Source organism: Anabrus simplex, chromosome 7 (assembly GCF_040414725.1).
Source record: "Anabrus simplex isolate iqAnaSimp1 chromosome 7, ASM4041472v1, whole genome shotgun sequence".
NCBI lineage: Eukaryota > Metazoa > Arthropoda > Insecta > Orthoptera > Tettigoniidae > Anabrus > Anabrus simplex.
Window position 1 is genome coordinate 286,514,772 of NC_090271.1, and position 26,341 is coordinate 286,541,112.

Sequence of the window (26,341 nt, forward strand, 5' to 3'; positions counted from 1 at the left end):
TGTCCTCATGGACTGGAGGACGAGTTTCAGAGGAAAACATCCAACCTGCGAGATGATGTTTCTGGTCCTCCATAATCTCGATCTTGATGCCTGAGGTTATTCACTCACACTTTCTGCTGGATGAAGGAACATTCTCCTGGACCTTAACTGTTGGTAGGCTTGTATACTGTTACAGCTGCCTTACATTTCTTTACTTTATCATATGAAGTTGGTTTTTAGGCAGCTAGTAATAAGTCGACATGCTTCGTTCAGAGTGTACAGAAAGAGCGAAAGTATTTGTAGCTTAAGTATGCAAAATAAACATTAATTTATGAAGTAGTCATTGTCTTATTCACTAAGAAGCTATTTTTGTTAAGCCTTTGCCATCTCCTCCAGTGGTGGTGCGTGACTTTCGTCACTGGGGGTTCAACAGAAGAAAAAAATTGCAATCCTCCACCCCTTCCACCTCTCCCGTCGTGGGCCGTAACCTCCCAAAATAAGATGATAGAAGTTTTGAAAATGTGATCGAATACGAGAGAAGCAGACAGTACATGCCGATATTTACCACATGCAAAATTAGAAATGTTTCACAATCGACTTACCCTATGCAGACAGCTTATACAAAAAATCCATCCTGCGCTCCTTGAGGGATGCAAATTTATCTATAACTGCTTCGTTGAAGTCCACAGAGTCTCGAACCAAGTTCTTTTCAATTGACAGCATAGCAAGAGCATTAAGTCTATCCTCGGTCATTGTGCTGCGCAAGAAAGTCTTTATTCTCTTCAGGGTTGAGAAGCACCTTTCTGCTTCAGATGTCGTCATGGGAATAGTAATAACTATATTTAAAAGTTTTATGCTTTCACCAAAGACACTCTGCAACTTATTTTCTAAAAGAAACTGCAACAAAGTCGTAGCCCCAGAAACAGTTCGAAAATCATTTCTCATGTATAATATTTCAAGTTCGGTTCTCAGTTTCGGTTTGTCGAGAAATGGGTAGGCCTAACATGCTTTGTACAGAAGTGAGTGGGGAAACTGCTTCTCAAAGCTGCCAAAATTTTCAGCTTGAAACAAGTATGCTGCAAGAAGGTGGTTTGTGAATTGAAACCGTTCCTTTGCTTGAAGAATGACCGTGTCACAAACTTCTTTTGCCGCAACTCGTTTTGAAGTATGCAGCGGCCCTCGTGATACCTTCACTGGCGGGGGCAGTATATCATGTTCGTCAGCGATGTGGTCAATTTTATTCTCCCGAACCATTTTTATAGCAGCCTTGAAACCTGAAAGTGCGCCTTTGACTTCCAACGGATCTGAATTTCGCTTTTGTAGGTGACTGTATAAAATGTCCACATGAGGCATTACCTATCTGATGGAAAACAGCCAACCAGAACTGAAATAACGGGTGCTCCAATTTTAAACGCAAACCTCTTGCTTGCGATATGGTGTTAGGCTGTCGAGAGGTACTGTAGTTTCCAGTTGATCCAGGCATTCGATGAGGGCATCTCTGTTCTCATAAACTACTTCAACGGTCCTTGATTTAAAATTCCACCTTGTGTTTGAAGCATGAGGTACTCTTGTACCAACTACTTTGGTCAATACACCTGATTGCTGCGGAGAGTTATGAAAGAAGCTGGGGATTTCACTTAAATCTGCAAAAAATATACGGACATCCGTATTCTGGTTTGTAGCTTGTGCCATAACTAAGTTCAAAGCATGGGCAGTGAACATAATGTGCATGCTTAAAATCTTCCCTGATGAGAGCTTGCACTCCTGAATGGCGACCACTCATTACATTCGCCCTATCGTAACTTTGTGAAATGAACTTATCTGGGCTATCAACAACATCGCTCAAAGAAGATTTTAAACACTCTGCTATTGTCTTAGCATCATGACCAGCGGGTGAGAGGAAACCCCAAAATCTTTCAACTGGCTTACCGTTGGGAAGAACGTAGCGCAGTACAATAACTAATTGTGCTGTAGTTGATATATCGGTGGTCTCGTCTGCGATTACCGAAATGAAGTGCGCAGTTGTGATTTCTTTCTTTATTTTCTCACGACAGATTTCAAACATGCACGAAAGCAATTCATTCTGAATGTTTTTCGAGGTGCCTTTGAAAACAGTAGCTTTGGACAGATGGTCCTTTAATGCAACGTCAATTTCAGAACTAAAATTAACGAGGCCTCAAAATATGCCAGGATTCGACGATTCACTTGTTTCGTCATGCCCGCGCAATGCCAACTCAAACACGCCATAAAACTTTACACAGTCGATAATTTTTGACAGCACATAACGATTTTTCCGTACTTGATCGTTGTGTCTTTCGACAGACTGCCTGTAAGCACAATCAAGTTGCTGCTGGTTATCGTGTTTTCCCAGAAGATCGAATTCTAACTGGGCAAGCATTTGAGATTTAGAACTTTCGTGTTTCTTTATTTTTTGGGACAAATGTCTTACCACTCCGACTTTGGTCCAAGTCCCTTCGCTTTCATCACTCACGAAGCATAAACACGGAAAACAAAACAACCTGTTAGTAACTTCGCACCCACAGATCCACTCGGTTCTTTTGTATATATCCATTCTGAATTTACGCACGATTTCGTTACTTTTACTTTTAGTCTGCCTCGTTATAACAAGATCAGGCATTGGACGCCCGGCAAGTTTTCACTCAAAAGAGAGACAAGAAAAGTTTGTCTTCTTAAGTATCTGGACACTGTTCAAACTCATTATGTAACTCCTTACCTTTCCAGGGCACAAAGATTGTGGTCGCAACTACAACGCACAAAAACACACATGCACACGGACAAAAGATTGTAACTTCTTTATATGCTAAAAATTAAGTTTCAGAACAGCACAACGGTGCAGAAAAACACTCACACGCTTGCACAGCGTACAATAATATTACGAATTATGATAATTACTAAGTACAAACGTTTACAAACACTAGTTTCACACTTGAAAAACACGAGAAAACTATAGGAATGAATGTTCGCACTTTTCGGAATGTTGGTAACTTAATTTTAAGAACTAGTGTGAGCCGGTCAATTATCGTTTTCATTGGTATTACCTTCCCGCTACTCTTTGCCTCAATGATTTTGAAGCTATGTTTCTCTCCAAAAAAAGTAATTATTCCAAAGAAGGCAAATGAATAGATGTTTAGTAAGTATTGATATATTTGGGACAAGGTATCAATTGGAATTTGGCAATTTAATATGACTTTTGGTAGTAATGATGCTGTTCAACACTAGCGCTAATTATGTGCACTATTTTCTGCTGCCTGGTTAAATTCCTGTAAGGGCAACAGATGGCAGGCACATACTATTACAGTTTTCTTACCCCAACAACACGACTTGCGACAGACTTGAGAGAGTGGCATACTGCGCATGCCTACATCACGGATACTCTTTTCTGCGATATCCGGGTCTTGCCTTAATGCTGACAGACTTCCCCCCCGCACCTCACTGGTCCCTTCGCCTAGGTACGGACGGAGATGTCGCCTTGTATTGGGGTTCATTCCAGACGAGTCTCCAGCCACAGACTATGCGCAGCTCACATGAATTAAAAGCCAGTACAAGTATATTATGGACAGATGGGCTTAGCACGAGCTTTGAGAATGACAAGGGAATCGTAAAAATTAAGTGGCTGAGTACAATCTGATAAAAACTGGAGGTGCATTGCTCCATTGCGCTATACCAGAAACCGCCACTGATCTCCTCTGAAAATTGTGCTGGACAATGTAGTAAAAGTCGTGTACCTTATCAATTCATGGCTCCTAAGTATGTGACATTTTTCTGTTTTGTGTCGGGAAATGGGATCAAAACATACTACAATCCTGCTATATACATAAGTATATCACACGGAAAAATGTTTACATGAATATCTAAACTTGAAGAGGAGATATTTTGAAGGGCATAAATGCACAGATTTATTTGCATATGATGAAATGAATGGTAGGCATATCTTTCTGATACTTTTGTACACTTAAATAAGTTAAACAAAGAAAACTGCAAGGTAAGAAAAAAATTATCCTAACTAGTATGGATAAGATTGAAAGATTTGTGAATAAGCTCAATTTGTTGATACAAAGAATAAAAAATGGGTTGTTTGAGATGTTCCCAACCGTTTGTCCACTTACTGATGGTAATAAATAATTAAAGAACATTGACACTGACATTGAGAAGGCATATGACAGCATTGCAAGAGAGAAGATATGGGAATGCCTGAGAAAAAAGGAATGTGGCAGAGGGACTGGTGAGGAAAGTTCAGATGCTGTATGAGAACTGTACCAGCTGTGTGCGATTGGGTGACAGACATTCATCCTGTTTCAATACCGAAAGTGGAGTCCAGCAAGGCAGTGCACTATCACCATTTAAAGAACATTGACATTGACAGTGAGAAGGCATATGACAGCATTGCAAGAGAGAAGATATGGGAATGCCTGAGAAAAAAGGAATGTGGCAGAGGGACTGGTGAGGAAAGTTCAGATGCTGTATGAGAACTGTACCAGCTGTGTGCGATTGGGTGACGGACATTCATCCTGTTTCAAGACCGAAAGTGGAGTCCAGCAAGGCAGTGCACTATCCCCATTATTGTTTATCACCATCATGGATGACATAATGAAGAACATCAAGAAAACCTCTGGTGAACTAAATGCAATGGCATTTACTGATGATGTAATGATCTGGGGAGAAGCTGCGGAACAAGTACAGTCGAGACTCAATGAATGGAAGGTTAAGTTCCAGGAGTTCAATCTCAAGATAAGCAAACTCAAAACAACAGTGATGGCAATAAACAGAGAGGGATGACCAGCGAACATCATGCTAGGAAACCAACCACTAGAAAGTGTGGAAAGTTTTACATACCTCGGCAGTGTAATATCTCAAGATACACTAGCCACAAAGGAGGTTGCACATAGAGTGCAGAAGAGCTCTCACTTTTACGAGCAAGTACGAACACTCCTCTGGAATCCCAAAGTACCAACAAAATCAAAAACCTGCACCCTCACTAAGAAAGACTCATCAAGGTTACAGGCATCCGAGATGAAGTTCCTTAGGTCCACGATTCAAAAAACCAAACTGGACAGCTAAGCAGGCACAAGTATCACAATCAAGGTGTGAGTGGAGTTATTATTTTAACACTAATAGTGCACTCCTGGAAGAAGACTGCCACAAAGTCATAAATAATAATTTTTCAGAAGATGTTAAAGGTTTGAATCAATGGGGAAAAATAGTAAATACTACTTTAGGATAATGATACTTGTATACTATGGTCTTTCGATATTTGATATAGATGTTGATTCCCATAGGGAACCTGGAACATTTGTCCCGAATGAGTAAATTTATAATAACAATATAAATGGTCCATTATTGGACAGTATAAATTTTCCAGCTAACTCATTCCTGGTTGCCGGCGTCTGTTGGTAAATAGCACACCCACCAAGACGCATGGCTAGTGCATACCGTGGAGGCCACTGCGTAGGCTATTTGGAGCCACCGGCAGTGCCAATGCACTATGAGAGAATTTGTCTCATTACCAAAAATTGATGCCTGCCTGGCCATCAGATGATATAGATGTTGATTCCCATAGGGAACTGAAATGTTTGTCTCGAATGAGTTAAATTTACAATACCAATATAAATGGTCCATTATTGGACATTATAAATTTTCCTAAGCACACTGGGGCGAAACGCTGGCAACCAGGAATGAGTTAGCTGGAAAATTTATAATGTCCAACAATGGACGATTTATATTGGTATTATAAATTGGCTCATTTGGGACAAATATTTCAAGTTCCCTATGGGAATCAACATCTATATCATCTGATGGCCAGGCAGGTATCAATTTTTGGTAATGAGACAAACTCTCTCATAGTGCACTGGCACTGCTGGTGGCTCCAAATAGCCTATGCAGTTGCCTCCACAGTATGCACTAGCCTTGCATCTTGGTGGGTGTGCTATTTGCCAACTGATGAGCCCAACTTAGCACACGGGGGCAAAATGCTGGCAACCAGGAATGAGTTGGCTGGAAAATTTATAATGTCCAATAATGGACCATTTATATTGGTATTACTTTTGATATTTTGCATTACAATGGTAAAATGAGTTATGAACATATTATGATAGAAGTTCATAAATTTTACATCATACATGGAAAATTAGTTTTACGGCAGATTTCTATTAATTGGTCGTGTGAATACTACTGTTTATGCCCACAGTGTTAATCAATAATTAAATTAAATTTGTATTTTAACTAACTTTTCCACAGCTCTATACCATTCTCTTGTACACAGAATAATATTTGAAAATACCTTTTACTGTATCTGACACAGCTGTAATGTTAATGTTCTCTTGAAAACATTAATTCTATTTTGTTTATTTGAAAATAAAGATAATGTTATTTGTGTTTACGTCCCACTAACTATTCTTACAGTTTTTGGAGATGCCGAGGTGCCAGAATTTAGTCGCACAGGAGTTCTTTGATGTGCCAATAAATCTATAGGCACGAGGCCGATGTATTTTAGCACCTTCATATACCATCGGACTGAGCCAGGATCGAACCTGCTAAGTTTGGGTGAGAAGACCAGGGCTTCAATCATCTGAGTCACTTGAAAATAAAGAACTGACTCACAAATGTAGGAGGCCATACAAAAGTGAGACCCTTGAATTCTTCTCGAATTCTACTTCTTCCTTGCCTATAGCCCAGTTTATTAGGATCAGCACTTAATGTACGAGGGTGGTTTGAAAAGTTCTCGGAATCACCGCTAGATGTCAGTGCTGGAGCAACGAGGTTCCCGCGCAATAATCACACATCCTTTGTGAGCAAACAGGTGGCGCGTCAGTGCTCTAGCTGCAGGAGTGTGGTAGTGACGACTCTTTGTTGTTGTTCCCGCATAGTGATTTGTGACAATGGAAAAAAATGGAGATTCGAGCAGTGATTAAATACTTTATAAAGAAAGGTATGAAAGCAAAGGAAATTCATGCCGACTTTCAGAACACACTGGAGGACTCTGCTCCTTCGTTTTCAACTGTTGCCAAGTGGACGGCCAAAAAGTGTTACGACCCCAGAATTTATTCACAATTAAGTATTTATTTATTTTCCACCTAGTCGATACAATGATTGCTTAATGCAATTCAATGGTTAAAAGTGGTACATATTTCATATATCATCAACATCTTCAGCCACATAACACTGTTTAGATGAAAAATATATAAATTGACAAAGTAATGCTTTAGAGGAAGTGTCCTTAAAATTAACATAAGATTGACAACATTAAAACAAACAAATAACTCAAGAGAAAATATATAAATTATTTCTACAATTGAAAGCAGTCGTCAAGGAAACACTTGTACAATATTCCATAGAGAATATGTCCTAATGAATATTCTTTTTTTAATAATTCATGAAAAAAGGTAAATACATAAATTAAAAATTATACAATTTATAAGTAATAGTCGAAATGAAGAAATCCAGATATCACAGTGTGGCTCATTATTAATGCAGATGAAAATATAACTAATTCCTAGTTCTCAATTCTTATTAAGCCTGCTTTCCTTAGGAAAAGTAACTCCTGTCATTCTTTCACAGTTTTGTGTCTGGTGTAATATTGATGATGTGTTCTTCCTTGTTCTTGCACCTGAGGAGGTGGAGGAGTGGCGGATATAGGTGTGCCAAGAACCTCCTTGCTGTCACCTATGGCTTCAACTGAGGAGGAATAAGTTGTAGGGCTATCTGTAGGTGGAGAAATTCCAATTCTTTTTTTGTTACCTTTCTCAAGCATTTTCAAATATACTAGAATTTGATAAAATAATAGGTGACAGCAAGGAGGTTCTTGACACACCTATATCCCCCACTCCTCCACCTCCTCAGGTGCAAGAGCAATTTTAAGGACACTTCCTCTAAAGCATTACTTTGTCAATTTATATATTTTTCATCTAAACAGTGTTATGTGGCTGAAGATGTTGATAATATACGAAACATGTACCACTTTTAACCATTGAATTGCATTAAGCAATCATTGTATAGACTAGGTGGAAAATAAATAAATACTTAATTGTGAATCTATTGAAGTGCAATATGGACCATGAAGATGATTTTATGTAACCCCAGAATTTATCGCAAAAGTGCATAAAATGGTCATGGAGGATCGTCGACTGAAAGTGCGGGAGATTGCTGAAGCTGTAGGGATGTCTTCTGAACGGGTATATTATATTTTAACCGAAGAATTGGGTATGAAAAAATTATCCGCAAGATGGGTGCCGCGGCTCTTGACATTGGACAATAAACGCACCAGATTGGAAATGTCCGAACAAAGTCTGGCCCGTTTTCAGTGCAACCAACAAGATTTTTTGCGCCGGTTTGTGACTACAGATGAAACTTGGGTCCACTACTATACCCCAGAGACAAAACAGCAGTCAAAGGAGTGGAAACATGCTGATTCACCACCACCAAAGAAAGCAAAGGCAGTGCGTTCAGCCGGAAAGGTCATGGTCTCAGTTTTTTGGGATGCAAAAGGCATTCTGCTGATAGATTATCTTCCTACTGGCCAAACAATTACGGGGCAATACTATGCAAACCTCCTAGACCAACTACAGGAAAAGATACGCGAAACAAGGCGTGGTTTGGCAAGGAAAAAGGTCATCTTTCATCAGAACAACGCTCCGCCGCACACAAGTGTTACTGCCATGGCAAAACTTCATGAACTGAGATACGAATTCTTGCCACATCCACCTTATTCACCTGATTTGGCACCATCAGACTTTCATCTATTCCCCAAGCTGAAAATTTTCCTTGGTGGACGGAGATTTTCTACAAGGGAAGAACTGACAGCCGAATTGGAGAGGTATTTTGCAGGCCTGAAGGAATCTCATTTTCGAGATGGGATCAAGGCATTGGAACATCGCTGGATCAAATGCATTAGTCTACAGGGAGACTATGTTGAAAAATAAAAGCAGTTCCACCACTTAATTCTAGTACATTCCGAGAACTTTTCAAAGCATCTACGTAGATCTAGGCAGTTTTATGGCTCAATGCCCTTCCTGTTGCTAACTCTATGTGTATTCACCATTGTGCATTACTGTGATGATAGATAATGTGATATGTTTCATGTATTAGGAAGAACACAAGCACTCAATCCCAAAACTAATAATGTTATTTGTTTTCCGTCCCACTAACTACTCTTTTATGGTTTTCGGAGACGCCGAGGTGCCGGAATTTAGTCCCGCAGGAGTTCTTTTACGTGCCAGTAAATCTACCGACACGAGGCTGACGTATTTGAGCACCTTCAAATACCACCGGACTGAGCCAGGTTCGAACCTGCCAAGTTGGGGTCAGAAGGCCAGCGCCTTAACCGTCTGAGCCACTTAGCCCGGCAATCCCAAAACTAATACAGTAGTAACTATACACAGTTAAAATTTTTGGTCCGACAAGGAATTCAATCCTGGGGCCCTCTGAACTGAAGACCAGTACACTGATCATTCGGCCAAGTAGAGGGGACAATAGAGACCACGAAGTGAACTGGCCATGATGTTAGGGTCGCGGAGCTGTGAGTTTGTATTTGGGAGATAGTGGGTTTGAACACAGAAAATGATTTTCTGTGGTTTCCCATTTTCACACCAGACAAATGCTGGGGGTTTACCTTAATTAAGGCCACAGCGGCTACCTTCCCAATCCTTGCCGTCACTGAAACCTTTAATGAGTTAGTGCGATGTTAAACAAACTAACAAACAAACAAACAAACCTACCTACCAACCTACCTTTGAAAGTTGAACATAAGTCTTTCATACCATGGTTCCAATAAAAGCTACCCTAACTGACATGTGGCAGTCTTCTAGTATTTCAGTTTCAACTCTCCCACGAGTAGAAAACTGAAACACAGGCCGTAATTATTATCTTAAGAAAATCATATCATATGTTTTTAAAGGGAATCACTAGTTTGGTGTGCCATGATGAGTCATGGATAAATTATGACATTCTGAAATTAGAAAAAGGTTGCAGAGCACTGCCTAATGTCACTGCCATATGAACATGAGTAAGGTTTGGACAAAATGAATTTGTCTGATACTCCTGAGAGGTTGTCAATCCTCTTACACATTGTTAAATTTCTAGCTGTGGTATACATGTTCTTCTCGAAAGGAATGTACAATTTTCCACATCCTGCACTCAGCAGCAAGAAATGTACGGTATGTTAATCACGTTGATCAAAGAGTCCATACATAAATTACACACATATAGTAAAAAATACTTTTAAAGGGAAAGTGGACATTTGCCCTTTTCCACACAAATGCTGTACTGTGTGTGTGTGTGTGTGTGTATGTGTGTGTGTGTGTTTATTAAATCTGTGAATTTTCCAAATTAATGTTATGTTCATAGGCTGCACTATTGTCGCGGCTACGAAATTAGGCGGGTCAGAGAAATTACACTGTTGCCAAGGTTATGTAGCAACTGGCGAAGAAATGTCTAACTGAACACATCATTTTGGAGCGCGAGGCAAGTTGTTCTCTCTCAAGCTCCTGATGTTATTTCATACAATGTTTCAAAACAAATTATACTACAAGCTTCAGAAAAGACTGCTGATTTCAATGGTATAACTATTTTCCATATAAACCACTTAAAATAATTATGAAAAATAAAATCTTGAACGAGTAAGTTTAAATTCGTAGAATCATGTATTGAAAATTTCAGTAAGCGGCCAAGTTTTTATTTCTTCAGCCAATCAAATTTTGTCTGCGGGTAAAATGTAAAAAATCGCCTGACTTATATTTTTTATCTGAAACATATTTCCGTGAGTCTTGTAATTTTCCTGGAAAATGGCCCGGAAAGCAATCGTGTAAATGTCGCAAGCTGAGGCAGTTCGGGGCGTGCGCACCAGCACAGGCTGCATGACCCAGTAAATACTTTCGGATTACATATTAATCCGTATCAGTTTGAATACATTATAACTTTAAATATTTTAATACTGTATATTGTACCGAGTAATATAGAAAAAGAACTACTTTAAGGAATAGGTTTACATTAATTTACAATGAAGAAAGAATCGGTTTCTGGCTTCAAGGCAGCCTTAGTCACTGTCATCACTCATCTCACTATCTGTCGATTCGTCTTTTACACTGATGATGAATGGCTCCATTCTTTCGCCCCTTACTATTTCCTTGGCCCAATTGTCTGTTTTAACATTTTCCACGCGATCAAAGCACTTTTCCCCAGTCTGCAGCAGTCACACGGTCGATGGCTTCTGACGTGAGTTTTTCTACGCCCTTTATTTTGAATGTCTTGTTCCTCTCTGCCACTTCTCTCTTGACTTGAGCCCAAATCAATTCACACACACTATCCATCTTTAACTGCCCTTACGGTGCGAGCTCAACAGCTGCTTGACAGGGAATGACTCGGGTAAGATGGCCTGGAGCGGATGGGCTTCAGTTTGACAGCACTGCACGATCAGCGTTGCCAATCCGTGTCCGGGGGTAAGCGACTCTCGACCATCTGTCGCTTCGCCATTCCCATATCTGACGACAGCACAGTTTTCCTCACCCGCCTAATTTCGTGGCCGCGACAATAGTGTAGTATTATCTGAAGGTCATTCCTCCAACGTACACTGCTTTATGAAATTGAGCATTAGTGCATTCAAGCCCTTTACCCTTTGTTTCATGATACTAGGGTGATGATGATAATAACTACATTAATAGTAATAATAAATGCTAATAAGTGAGATATCGTAAGGAGGAGAGGAAAGAATCTTACAATTTCTCCTAGATGGTGGAGAAGACGACATTGGCTCAAACATGTCATAGGCATTAAGCAGTTAGAGTAATTCCATCCACATGACAAAAGGAATTAAAACTGGGCAAGTTGGCTGTGCAGTTAGGGGTGAGCAGCTGTGAGCTTGGATCTGGGAGATAGTGGGTTCGAACCCCACTGTCGGCAGCCCTGACGATTTTCGATGATGGAACACTTTTCCGTCTTGTCAATACTTTATTATAATTATCTACTGTACATGTTTCGAGAGCTCAACTGCTCTTTTCCTCAGTGGTACAAAAACAACCATCAAAATCCTTGGACTTGACACATTTGTACAATACAGTCATCAACCAAACAAATTATACATAAATCTTGAAATCGTTAAAATATCTCTTTTGTGTCTAAACTGTTCACTTACACTTACTATGTCATTTAGTAAAACTTTAAAAATAGAATAATTTTTAAGTCATAAAATAAATAAAACCTATTAAGTTTTACTAAATGACATAGTAAGTGTACATGAACAGTTTAGACACAAAAGAGATATTTTAACGATTTCAAGATTTATGTACAATTTGTTTTGTTGATGACTCTATTGTATAAATGCATCAAGTCCAAGAATTTTGTCTGATGTTTTTGCACCACTGAGGAAGAAAGCAGTTGAGCTCTCGAAACATGTACGGTAGAAAATTATAATAAAATGTAAAGTATTGACAAGGCGGAAAAGTGCTTCATAGAAATTGAATGTAAGTCAATACGGACAAGATGGAACCACCATGATTAAAATAAACAATTTAAATAATAACCAAGTGGAGTGGTCGTGCATGTTAACACGCTACAGCTATGGAACCAAGCTCTGCCTGCAGGAGATGAGCAGATTCGAACCCCACCGTTGACTGTTCTGAGAATGATAGGAGAGCATATTAAATAATTAAGCATAAAAATGAAGGTCAACCAACACCAGTGGGATTCAATCCTGCATCCTTGATCATACGAGGTGAACACCTAACCCACTATGGTGCAGAACTAAATGCAAATACAATAAAACTTCTATAACTCGAATCTCTATTCCTTGGAGGAATTGTTGTTTCCTGTTTCAGAACGGAATTTTGTTATGTGTTAAATATTGTCTATAATTCAGAGTTCTGTAACCTGAGTTTTTCGATATCCAAAAGGATATATCAAGCCTAAATAAAATATTTTTCTCTAACTCGAAGTTATGCAGAAGTTTACGCTTATCTTCACATAAGTTATAACTACTGTAGTTCATTAACAGAAACCTGAACTAAAGTCATTTCCCTATACAAGAATAAGCATTCTCTTCATTTTCATCAGAAGAGTTTACTCTTTGACTAGATGCATGCTATAGCAACTTAATGATACAGCACCTTGCAACCTTGAGTAACCGCGTATCATAGCAGCTTAACACCCTACTTTAGCTACTTCGTATCCCTCAGCAAGTTGTTCACTTTACAGGGTGATATGTAAGTTACTGGGCGAAATGACTGCGCGGTTAGGGGCGCGCAGCTGTGAGCTTGCACCCGGGAGATAGTGGGTTCGAACCCCACTGTCGGCAGCCCCGAAGATGGTTTTCTGTGGTTTCCCATTTTCACACCAGGCAAATGCTGGGGCTGTACCTTAATTAAGGCCACTGCTGCGTCCTTCCCATTCCTAGGCCTTTCCTATCCCATCGTCGCTATAAGACCTGTCTGTGTCAGTGAGACATAATGCAAAAAAAAAAAAAAAAGTAAGTTGGAAGTTTCTCACTTCTTTAATTACTCAAGCAAGCCCTTACAGAACAGTAATATCGGTGCCATGGAGGAAAAACATGTGCTGAGAAGTGCAAGTGGAAAAGATGGGATAAGGAAGGAATAATATTAAAAATATAATTAAAATATCAAAATAATATTATTAGTAGTAGAAACCCAAACTAATGTAAATGTAGAAAAAAATTGTGGTCTTGGTGACAAAATTATGAAGTAAAGTTGATACTGTTTTTTGTAGAGTGGAAGTAATATCCAGTTTTTCTATACTGGTACCTCGAATTTTCAATTACTCAAAATATTTTCAACCTCCGCAAGCACTTTGAGATATCAAAGTTTGGCTGTATACAGGAGAGCATTTCAGAGGGTTAATTTCCCTTTCTATATCCATAAAAACTATAAAAAATAAATAAAAATAGAGCATTATTATTTCATCATACCCAGCCCTGAGCTGTACATGTGGTATGCTTCCCAGCCAGTTCAAGCTAGCTCAGCGAGTTCAAACTGTCTAATATGAGAGACAGCAGACATTGTCATAAAAGCCAAGCAATACAATGAAGGAAATCTTTACAATATCTACAGGTCATCTGACTGGACTGCAGACATCTTGTTGAGCCAACACCCTTAATGGGCTGTATGGTCCACAAGTTAAAAAAAAAATATATATATAGCCTATATCTTATGGTGTAGAGGGCATTTTGATTTAATAAATTTTTTCAAATGATACTATTGTTGTGGTTTCTACTTCCTTTTAGAGTTTAAGTCACTGTAGTCAACAGTCCCACTTACTTTTTCGAAGTTTTAATTCCTTCTGTTCAATTAGTGTTATTGAGGTATAGATGAAAAATGAAAACCTACAGCCTGGTTTCCAGTCATTGACCGGGTCAGGGATGTAATGAATGAAACATATATAGGCTGTTATTACAATGGGGTCGCCACTCCCAAGGTGATTTATTAATGAGTGATAAATGCTATGAAATGATAATGGAGTGTTGCTGGAATGAAAGATGACAGGGAAAACTGGAGTACCCAGAGAAAAACCTGTCCCGCCTCCGCTTTGTCCAGCACAAATCTCACATGGAGTGACCGGGATTTGAACCACGGTATCCAGCGGTGAGAGGCCGATGCGCTGCCGTCTGAGCCACGGAGGTGAGGTATAGATATTTGTAATTAATTACAACTAAGGTTGAGATGTAAGTTCTCATGGCCTTAAGAAACAAACCATCCCCGAGTTTTCCTGAAGTAGAAGTGAGAGGCAACGGAAAACCACATCGAGGTTTACTGACAGTGAGATATGAACCAATACATTTCCAGAATCCATAGGTAATTGTGACAATGAAAAATACTTCAAACTAGACAATTAATTCAAACAAAATATTTCCCAGCACTTTGTGATTTTAAAAACATTTTCTTCTTCTTCTTCTTCTTCTTGCGTTCCGGCCTTCTAAGGACCACGTTACAATTTCAATTGTTCCTCCTTAGTTGTTCTTTCCTTTTCTTCCAGTATTCTTTCATTGTTTCACTGTGTTTCTTTTTCCTGTCTTCAGTCCACTTTGTGCCTGTTTTCTTTTCCTTCCTCCCTTGGAATCCTTCCATTTGTAAGACTTTCTTCCTAAAAATCTTTCTTTCCAATAAATCTTCTTCTTGTATGTTGTTCCTTTCCAGGTCTTTCTTGACTTCTTGAATCCAGGTGGTAGTTGATTTCTTTTCCCAAAGGTACTTGAAGATTCGTTTAGTTTGTCTATTGTCATCCATTCTGTAAATGTGTCCAAGAGATAGCAATCTCCTTTTTCTTATTGTTTCTGATATGTTTTCTACGTTCTGGTAAATTTCATTGTTACTTCTTAATTTCCAAAACTCTGTAATTCTTGGAGGACCTAATATTTTCCTTATAATTCTTCTTTCTAATATTTCTAATTTATCAAGCTTGTAGTTCAGTGCTAGACATTCGTTGTCATAAAGGCATTCTGGTTTCACTACTGTGTTGTAGTGCTTTATTTTAAGTTTTCTTGATAAGCACTTTTTGTTGTAGGTATTCTTAGTTATACCGTACGCTCTTTCCATCTTTTGTATCCTCTCCTCTATAGCAGATTTTTCTAAACCATTTTCTTGAATTGTCTCACCCAAATATTTGAATTTCTTTACCTTTTCTATTCGACCAATATCTGTTGCTAAAAACTTTGGGGCACTTTTTATATTCGTCAAAAATTTTGTTTTCTCGGCAGAGATTCTCAAGCCTGTCATGTTGGCTGTCTTTTCAAGAAGATTGACTTGCATTGCTGCATCTGTAAGGCTTTCTGAAAGTATGGCAAAGTCATCTGCAAATGCTAGGCAATTTATTGCAACACCTTTGTTCTTCTTCCCCAGCATGAGTGGCAATATTTTAGATTCTTTCAGTTTTTCATTCCAAATTCTTACAATTTTCTCCATGACACAATTGAAAAGGAGGGGAGATAGACCATCGCCCTGCCTGACACCTGTATTTATTTTGAAAGGTCGAGATACTTCACCCATAAATTTTACTTTCGAGATAGTGTCTGTAAGTGTTTCACGAATTAGGTTTGCCAATTTAGTTTTAACTCCAAATTCACGGATTACTTTATCTAGGGTTTCCCTATCAACAGAGTCAAAGGCTTTTTTTAAAGTCAATAAATGTTACAACTATGTCTTTGGAGTTTATTAATCTGTGTCGAATTATAGATTTCAGGTTGAAAATCTGTTCGGAGCAAGATCTTCCTTCTCTAAATCCAGCTTGATATTCACCCAATTGACTGTCCAGTGTCGATTTTACTCTATTTAGTAGTATTGTTGAGAATATCTTGTAAGCAACTGGCAAGAGAGATATACCTCTGTAGTTGTTGACATCCTGCTTGTTACCCTTCTTGTGTAATGGGTGTATTAGAGCCACTTTCCAATCCTCTGGGATCTTTTCTGTTTCCCAAATTTCTTCAAAGATTATTTGTAAATCTTCTATAATTTTTGGTTCAGCCCATTTTAAAAGTTCAGCTGTTATGGAGTCTTCCCCACTAGCTTTGTTATTTTTAAGATTTTTTATTGCTTCCTTTATTTCTTCCGCTGTTGGAGGTGAATCAACTTCTAGATTTTCCTGAATTTCTGAAAATTCTAATTTATGATTTGGCTCAGGGCAGTTCAGCAGGTGTTCGAAGTGTTTTGCCAGAATCTCACAATTCTCGGCATTGTTAAGGCCAATATTACCATTTGCATCTCTGAAGCAAATGCTCCGGGACTGATAACCTTTCAGGTTATTCTTAAAGGTCTGATAGAAATTTCGGGAGTTATTTCTTACAAAATTATTCTCAATTTCTACTAGCTGCGATTTTTCAAAAGATCTTTTAACCTGCCTTATTATTCTTGTTGTTTCCTTTCTTTGTTGTTTAAATAGCTCAGTGTTCATTCTTTCCAGAACATTTCCATTTTTTCCACTTTTTCACTCTTTTCATAAGTGCTTCCTCATATATGTTATTCCACAATAGTTTTTTTTTAGTTTTAACTGATCCAAATACTTTCTTCGCTGCACTATTAATCTGTTTAGATAATTCTGGCCATTTGCCATACTGAGTTATTTTAATTTCTTCCTGAAAGTTTTCTATAGTTGCTTGTGTAATGTTGAGCCTATCTATGTTGTATTTCATTAATTTTCTCAGCCTTCTTTGATTCCTGCGAGGTAGAAGCTTTAGCTTAATTTTAGAGAGGTAATGATCGGAGTCAAACTCCCCACTTCTTATTACTTTAACATTCATAATTTCCTTAATACTTTCTTGAGAAATAGCTACAGGGTCCAACTGAAACTCACCTAACATCGGATTTGGCGACACCCATGTTTTAGCCTTTCTTGGAAGTTTCTTAAAGAAGGTCGACATTAATTTTAGGTGAAAGGATTTACAGAGATGAAGTAGTCTCATGCCATTTTTGTTTGTTCTTTTGTGTGCCGGATATGCCCCTACTGTTTTGCTGAAAACTTTTTCTTTGCCTACCTGTGCATTAAAATTACATTATAATCATGTTAACATGATGGCATCCACAATTCAAATAAACTGACTTTAATCTTCAACAGATAGAAAGATATTTGTAAAACCACACACAAACACATACTAACCAACCTTCCACCATCACACACACTGGCTAATGTCTCCCAGCGTTTGTCAACAATAACATTGACAGTGGCACCAAGGAGTCTTATAGCATTTGTTACTGCAACCTGGACCTTCAGATGGGGAGCATTCAGCAGGATGGTGGCATTATGGTTTTGCAGGAGATCCATTGCCTATGAAACAAAAAAGGTAACACTCAACAAAACTGTCATAATAATTTGTGTGGCTATCATAGCCTGAATGCTGACCATATTAGGCAGAATGAAAGCATGGCACTTAGATGGAGTCTCCAATTGTTGAAAAGAAGTCCCAGTAGGTGTATTGTATGCAAGTTGCAGAGAAACACAGACCTACGAGTTAACCATCGGGAATCAAACCTGGGACCTTTCGGAACAAAGGATAGTAAGCTACCACTGCTTCATCGAGCCAGATAGAATATTGGTGATGTAACTGATGTCACAACATGTAACTCCTTCATCGAGCCAGATAGAATATTGGTGATGTAACTGATGTCACAACATGTAATAAAGTACTTTACTGTGTTGATAGTCTCATATTTATACAATCATCATTATCTGTTTAATTCCAGGGTTGGTTTGTCCCTCGAACTCCACAAGGGATCCCACCTCTACAGCCTCAAAGGCAGTGTCTTGGAGTGTGAGACATTGGCTCAGGGATACACCTGAGGAGGAGGAGGAGGAGGAGGAGGAGGAGGAGGACCAGTACCCCTTCCAGGAGGCCTCACCTGTTATGCTGAACAGGGGCCTTATTGGGGGATGGGAAGATTGGGAGGGATAGACAAGGAAGAGGGAAGGAAGCGGCCATGGCTTTAAGTTAGGTACCATCTCGGCATTTGCCTGGAGGAGAAGTGGGAAACCATAGAAAACCACTTCGAGGATGGCGAGGTGGGAATCAAACCCCCTCCCCCCCGCCGCCTACTCCCAAGGCTCAGTGGACCCCATTCAACTTCTCGTACCACTTTTCAAATTTCGTGGCAGAGCCGGGAATCGAACCCGGGCCTCCAGGGCAGGCAGCTAATAACACTAAACATTACACCACAGAGGCAAGCCTCATATTCATACAAATGAAACAAAATGAGCAATCAGGCACGTGGCGTCTATGTTGCCAGTGTTGCCACTGGCAACATAAATAAACACAGAAATTAGGTATATTCCATTTAAACCATTTATATTTTCTATCAACAATTGAAATACACCAGATTTCCTTAACACATGACGGGAAAGATATGATTGGCATTTAGCACCGAAGAACTGAACAGATACATAGTACATACACAAAACATCTTCAATGTTTCTGATTTACGCCACATGTTGCCTGCAGAGCTTCTATGGCAAACTCACCCAGGTTGGGTGTCAGTGACCTTCAGTGCCACACTGACAGTGTGCCATACTTGGTGTCATGAATTATTTGGTGGTTAGACACAAAGGCAAATAATTATTATGTTTTTTCTTCCTTCTCCTATACTCTCCAAGCATGGTTTCTAAATTGACTGGTGAAGTATTCTCCTATGATTGTGACTGGTACAGAGAGCCTTTTAAACTATTCCTTAGGATCATGACCATTTAGTAAGAAAAGTAGTAAGTAGTTCATGGTTGTAGGTTACTGTAGTCACGTCCTAGTTCGTGAACCATGGGCAACGGCTGAGAGGCCTAGTAAGTGGTCCTGAGTGTCGGGATACCAGTTGCTATGGAATAGGAGTGGGCATCTCGGACATATTCTGCATCATGGCCCTCCTTGTGCTCAGCCGGCTAGGACTATACAATTCACTGGTGGTCCATAACCCGTTAGAGGAAAGATCCTCACTTGGACTATGTGCAAGTAGGGTAGCATCCTGCTTCATGAATTTACCAAGCTCAGAACGTTTTAAGCAGGCCTCGGACCTATGGGAGTAACGGAGTCCCACTCCCATTTGACAGGCGAGGGATTCCTTGGAAACAACTTGGCGAACGAAATGGAATTCGATGGGGAGCTATAAATATTAATGGGGCTTATGGAAAAAAGAAAGAACTGGCTGAGTCAGCAAAGAGGATGCATCTGGATGTGCTAGGAGTAAGTGATATTCGGGTAAGGGGAGATAACGAGGAAGTAATAAGAGATTATAAAGTGTACTTGACGGGTGTTAGAAAGGGAAGGGCATGTGGGTAGATTTGTCAGTTGGAGGAATTAGGACTAGAATTGTCTCCGTGTATTCATCATGTGAGGGTGCAGATGAGGATGAAGTTGACAAGTTTTATGAAGCATTGAGTGACATCGTGGTCAGGGTCAACAGCAAGGATAGAATAGTGCTAATGGGCGATTTCAATGCGAGAGTTGGGAATAGAACTGAAGGATACGAAAGGGTGATTGGTAAATGTGGGGAAGATATGGAAGCTAATGGGAATGGGAAGCGTTTGCTGGACTTCTGTGCTAATATGGGGTTAGCAGTTACAAATACATTCTTCAAGCATAAGGCTATTCACTGCTGCATATGGGAGGCTAGGGGTACCAGATCCATAATAGACTATATCTTAACCGACTTTGAATTCAGGAAATCTGTTAGGAATGTACGAGTTTTCCGGGGATTTTTTGATGATACAGACCACTATCTGATCTGTAGTGAACTAAGTATCTCTAGGCCTAGGGTAGAGAAAGTGAAATCTGTCTGCAAACGAATAAGGGTAGAAAATGTCCAGGACGAGGAAATTAGACAGAAGTACATGGATATGATTAGTGAAAAGTTTCGAACAGTAGCAGTAAGCAGGTTCAGGATATAGAAAGTGAATGGGTGGCATACAGGGATGCTGTAGTAGAAACAGCAAGGGAATGCCTAGGAACAACTGTGTGTAAAGATGGGAAAAGGCGAATATTTTGGTGGAATGATGAAGTTAGAGCAGCTTGTAAACACAAAAAGAAGGCTTATCAGAAATGGCTCCCAACAAGGACCGAGGGAGACAGGGATTTGTACGTAGATGAAAGAAACAGAGCAAAACAAATAGTTGTTGAATCCAAAAATAAGTCGTGGGAAGATTTTAGTAATAACCTAGAAAAGCTAGGTCAAGCAGCAGGGAAACCTTTCTAGACAGTAATAAAGAATCTTAGGAAGGGAGAGGAAAAAGGAAATGAACAGTGTTTTGAGTAATTCAGGTGAAATCATAATAGATCCCAGGGAATCACTGGAGAGGTGGAGGAAATATTTTGAACATCTCAATGTAAAAGGAAATCATCCTGGTGGTGTTGCAAACAGCCAAGCTCATGGGGAGGAGGAAAATGATGTTGCTGAAATTACGCTTGAGGAAGTGGAAAGGATGGTAAATAAACTCCATTGTCATAAAGCAGCAGGAATATATGAAATCAGACCTGAAATGGTGAAGTATAGTGGGAAGGCAGGGATGAAATGGCTTCATAGAGTAGTAAAATTAGCATGGACTGTTGGTAAGGTACTTTCAGATTGGACAAAAGCAGTAACTGCACCTATCTATAAGTAAGGGAACAGGAAGGATTGCAACAACTATCGATGTATCTCACTGATTAGTATATCAGGCAAAGTATTCACTGGCATCTCGGAAGGGAGGGTGCGATCAGTCGTTGAGAGGAAGTTAGATGAAAACCAGTGTGGTTTCAGACCACAGAGAGGCTGTGAGGATCAGATTTTCAGAATGCGCCAGGTAATTGAAAAATGCTACGAGAGGAATAGGCAGTTGTGTTTATGTTTCGTAGATCTAGAGAAAGCATACAACAGGGTACCGAGGGAAAAGATGTTCGCTATATTGGAGGACTATGGAATTAAAGGTAGATTATTAAAATCAATCAAAGGCATTTATGTTGACAATTGGGCTTGAGTGAGAATTGATGGTAGAATGAGTTCTTGGTTCAGGGTAATTTCCGGGGTTAGACAAGGCTGTAATTTTTCACCTTTGTTATTCGTAGTTTATATGGATCATCTGCTGAAGGGTATAAAATGGCAGGGAGGGATTCAGTTAGGTGGATATATAGTAAGCAGTCTGGCCTATGCTGACGACTTGGTCTTAATGGCAAATTGTGCCGAAAGCCTGCAGTCTAATATCTTGGAACTTGAAAATAGGTGCAATGAGTATGGTATGAAAACTAGCCTCTCGAAGACTACATTGATGTCAGTATGTAAGAAATTCAACAGAACTGAATGTCAGATTGGTGATACAAAGCTAGAACAGGTCGATAGTTTCAAGTATTTAGGTTGTGTGTTGTCCCAGGATGGTAATATAGTAAGTGAGATTGAATCAAGGTGTAGTAAAGCTAATGCAGTGAGCTTGCAGTTGCGATCAACAGTATTCTGTAAGAAGGAAGTCAGCTCCCAGATGAAACTATCTTTACATCGGTCTGTTTTAAGACCAACTTTGCTTTACGGGAGCGAAAGCTGGGTGGACTCAGGATATCTTATTCATAAGTTAGAAGTAACAGACATGAACATAGCAAGAATGATTGCTGGTACAAACAGGTGGGATCAATGGTAGGAGGGTACTCAGAATGAGGAGATCAAGGCTAATTTAGGAATGAACTCGATGGATGAAGCTGTATGCATAAACCGGCTTTGGTGGTGGGGTCATGTGAGGCGAATGGAGGAGGATAGGTTACCTAGGAGAATAATGGACTCTGTTATGGAGGGTAAGAGAAGTAGAGGTAGACCAAGACGACCATGATTAGACTCGGTTTCTAACGATTTAAAGATAAGAGGTATAGAACTAAATGAGGCCACAACACTAGTTGCAAATCGAGGATTGTGGCGACGTTTAGTAAATTCACACAGGCTTCCAGACTGAACACTGAAAGGCATAACAGTCTATAATGATAATGTATGTATATATGTAATGTAAGTAGTAATATATTGAATGACAGACAAACTCCTGAATAAAATACTTGAAAACTAAATCATATGCAGGTTTTGAAAGACATTTTAACGTACCATGATATACAGAATAACCATGGCTGTGCGGTAATGAAAAATGATCAAGACTTTTAAGTATGGTATTCTTGAAAAGGATCGACGAACGCAACACAACTTCTGGCGGATCTTCAACTACATTACTTTCCAGTAATTTTTTCTACATTAATTATTACTCTTCTTATAATTCTATTACTCTTCATATTACTGTATTTTTCAAAATGATTCCCCCCCGCCCCCCATAAAATATTAGCAGAATGCTCAAAAGAACTTCGTCCTCTCCTCAACTGTATCAGTTTACACCAGCAACACCCAGGAAATTCCCATGCAACGCCACTGTGGGCACAATAAAGATGCTGGTGATGCCGAAAATCACACAAATGAAAGAAAACACATCATGCAGGTTGTATCATGAACACACCAAACAAAATGCATTCTACCTTCAACTATTCTTCTAAAAAGTGTTTATAGGTAAAATACAATTGAAATTGAGATACCTCATTAAGAGACCTCTTCATGAAGTGTTTAATAAGATGACTGAGTATTTATTTTAAGACTTTTCAATGATGATGATAATGATCATGATCATTTCCTCTTATCCAGCTCCTGCCGGGTCGGGGTATTTGTGGTACTTCTCCATCTTCCTCTTTCCTTCCACCATTCCTCTTCCACGATCTTGTCCCAGTCTAAATTTCATCTTCTTATGCTGCTCTTCACTGATTCAATCCACCTTGTTCTAGGGCTTCCTCTTGCTCTCTTGTCCTCACACTTTGCCTCCAGCATCTGTTTTGGAATTCTATTCTCCTCCATCCTCTTTACATGTCCAAACCACCTTAGTTTATTCTTTTCAACTCTCTCATTTAGATTTCCTATCCCAATTTCCTTTCTAATATCTTAATTTCTCACTCTGTCTTTCCTTGTCTTTCTTATCATACTTCTTAGGAATTTCATCTCACTGGCTTGAATTCTACTCTCTTACCTGCTAGTCAAAGTCCAAGTCTCAGCTGCACAAGTCAGCGTGGGTACATAGTACATTTTGTACATTATCTCTTTACTTTTCCTTGGTACCTCTTTGCTCCAAACAAGTTTTCTTAGTCTTTGGTAGAATGCATTACCCTGCTGTTCCCTCCTGCTAATCTCCATGTCCACCCTAGCATTTTGCGTTAATTTACTTTCTAGGTATTTAAAGCTGTCCACAATTTCCAGACTGACTTCCAATTTTCACAGTGCCCTTTCCTTGCCTTTCCCCTCTCGACAACATCATAGTCTTGCTTTTCTCTGTACTGATTTTCGTGCCATACTTCTCAATTTTCCGTTCAGTACATCTAGTTGATGTTCCACTTCTTTGCAGTCCTTTCTGCAGATCACAACATCATCTGCAAATAGCAGTATCTTCATCTCTTTATCTTCATAGGCTTCCTTTGTTTCCTTTACAATTTCGTCCATGACCATAATAAACAAAAGAGGTGACAGCACACTCGCCTGTCTTAGTCCAGTCTTATTCCTAAACCATTCTGTATATCCAACTGGGGTCAGTAATCTGCTAACACAGTTGTACATTGCTTGCACCATTTCTAACATTTCTCTTCCAAGTCTCTTTTTAACCATGGTTTCCCAAACCTTCTCTCTGGGTACTCTATCATATGCCTTTTCTATATCTATGAAAGTCATGACCAGATCCTTTTCATATTCCCAGTTCTTATCCACCAAATGTCTCATACTAAAGATTGGGTCCACTGTAGATCTTCCACTCCTGAAGCCATATTGTTCCTCTTGTAACTCTCCTTCAATCTTTCTTCTCATTCTTCTTTCTAATATCCTTTCCAGTATTTTAAGCAACGGGGAACTACCTCACTCCTCATTTCCCTAGTGTGCCTCTTCAGTAACTCCTAGGCTCAAACCAGCCTTCGGGCTGAATACCCAACAACAACATATAAACGTGATTCCTCTATAGTTACCACAAACTTTCTTGTCCCCTTTCTTACACACTGGCATTATTATCCCTTTTTTCCAGTCTTCTGGTACACATTTGCGTTTCCACATACAATTTAGTAGTCGGTACAACCATTGCATTACCAACAGGTCCAGCAGCCTTTATCAACTTCCACACTGATTTCATCCATCCCTGTTGCTTTTCCCATCTTCATCTTTTGCATCGCTAACTCCACCTCCCGCATTGTTATATCATCCTCTGTTGTTGAGTCCTCACACTGTATTGCTTCTACTCAAATCTTTCCCATACAATTGTTCACATTCAATAGCTTATCAAAATACTCCTTCCATCTTCTCTTTATCTCTTCTGGGTGTGTTAACAGTTCCCCATCTTCCCTCTTCACTAGCTTTGTGGTAACTCTTTCTGTCCTCTTACTTCTTATAAGTCCACTGCTACTTACATCCGCTTCCATTTTTTGTGTAAATTCTTCCCAACTCTTCTTTATTTCTGCTCCTACCAGCTTCTTACATCTCTGTTTACTGTTGAGATACTTCCTTTTGCTTTTTTCTGTTTGATCTCGGTTCCATTCTCACCAGGCTGTCTTCTTTTCTTTCACCACTTTCCTCCCTTCCTCATTCTCCACGGTGTCTCCTTTTCTTTCACTCTTGTAGATGTCTTGCCACAAGCACTCTCTGCTAAATAAAAATTTATTTTTAAAATTGGCCTACTCCTCTTCTACATTTTCCATTTCAGTAACTGGAATTTGTTGCTTCAATCTCTCCTGAAAATTTTCCTGTACACTTTTGTCTTTCAATTTCTATATTATTTTTCTTTCTCTTATCTCTTTTAGCTTTTCCATTTTTCCCAACTGTAATTTCACCATCACAACTCTATGGTCCCCAAATGGTAAAGCTGTCACATCCATCAAATTCCTGTGATTTGTTTTTTGTTCTTTTGTCACCCCACCCATATCTCATAATTTTCCTGCTGTTTTTCTTTTGAACCCATGTATTTCCCACTATAAGTCCATTCCTTTCACAGAAGTCCACTAGTTCCTCTCCTTCATGATTCTTTTTCCCATATCAATATGGTCCAATGACTTCTTCCTTTCCTTGTCTCTCGTTTCCGACCAGTGCATTCATATCTCCCACAATAACTATTTCCATACCTGAAATTTCTCTTTCTACTTTCTCCAAGAATCCTTCAATATGTTCTTCCCTGTTTGCCATCTGTAGTGCATACACTTGAATGAAGTCCATCACTTAATTCTCCATCTTTAGTCTAATCTTCATTATTCTGTCACTCACACATTCAATATACTGTACTCCTCCAATTGCTTCGAAATGATTAGTCCCACTCCATTTATTGCCTCTTGGCCACCACTCCAGTATAATGTGTATCTTTTCCTCAATTTCTTCCTTCTGTTGCCTTTCCATCCCACTTCACTCAGCCCCATCATTTCCACCTTCTCTTTCTCCATGAAATCTACTACTTCCTCCACCTTTCCTGTCAGGGTCATAAGATTTACTGTTGCTATCTTAATGTTAGTTACTAGTCGCCCATTTTTCACAGTTCCCCCAGTACCCTGAGAACTGCACACCACTGTCCGGCTCCATGGCTAAATAGTTAGCGTGTTGGCCTTTGGTCACAAGGGTCCTGGGTTCGATTCTCGGCAGGGTCGGGAATTTTAACCATCATTGGTTAATTTCTCTGGCACGGGGGCTGGGTGTATGTGCTGCCTTCATCATCATTTCATCCTCATCACGACGCGCAGGTAGCCTACGGGCGTCAAATCAAAAGAACTGCACCTGGTGAGCCAAACCCGTCCTGGGATCTCCCAGCACTAAAAGCCATATGCCATTTCATTTTTGCATGTCGCTGAAGCACGGGACACCCTAGCCTTTCTGGAGGT

The 26,341-nt window shown here is 39.5% G+C and overlaps 1 protein-coding gene across 5 annotated transcripts in view; it reads right to left on the reverse strand.

The window, feature by feature from the left end:
- Positions 1 to 26,341, reverse strand: part of LOC136877567 (ornithine transcarbamylase, mitochondrial) — a 183,334-nt gene that overhangs the window by 32,442 nt on the left and 124,551 nt on the right. For all 5 annotated transcript variants that reach the window (XM_067151710.2, XM_067151711.2, XM_068228683.1 and 2 more), the window contains one exon: positions 17,588 to 17,751. In XM_067151710.2, coding sequence (XP_067007811.2) covers positions 17,588 to 17,751 — 164 coding nt within the window. The remainder of the gene's footprint in view (positions 1 to 17,587; positions 17,752 to 26,341) is intronic.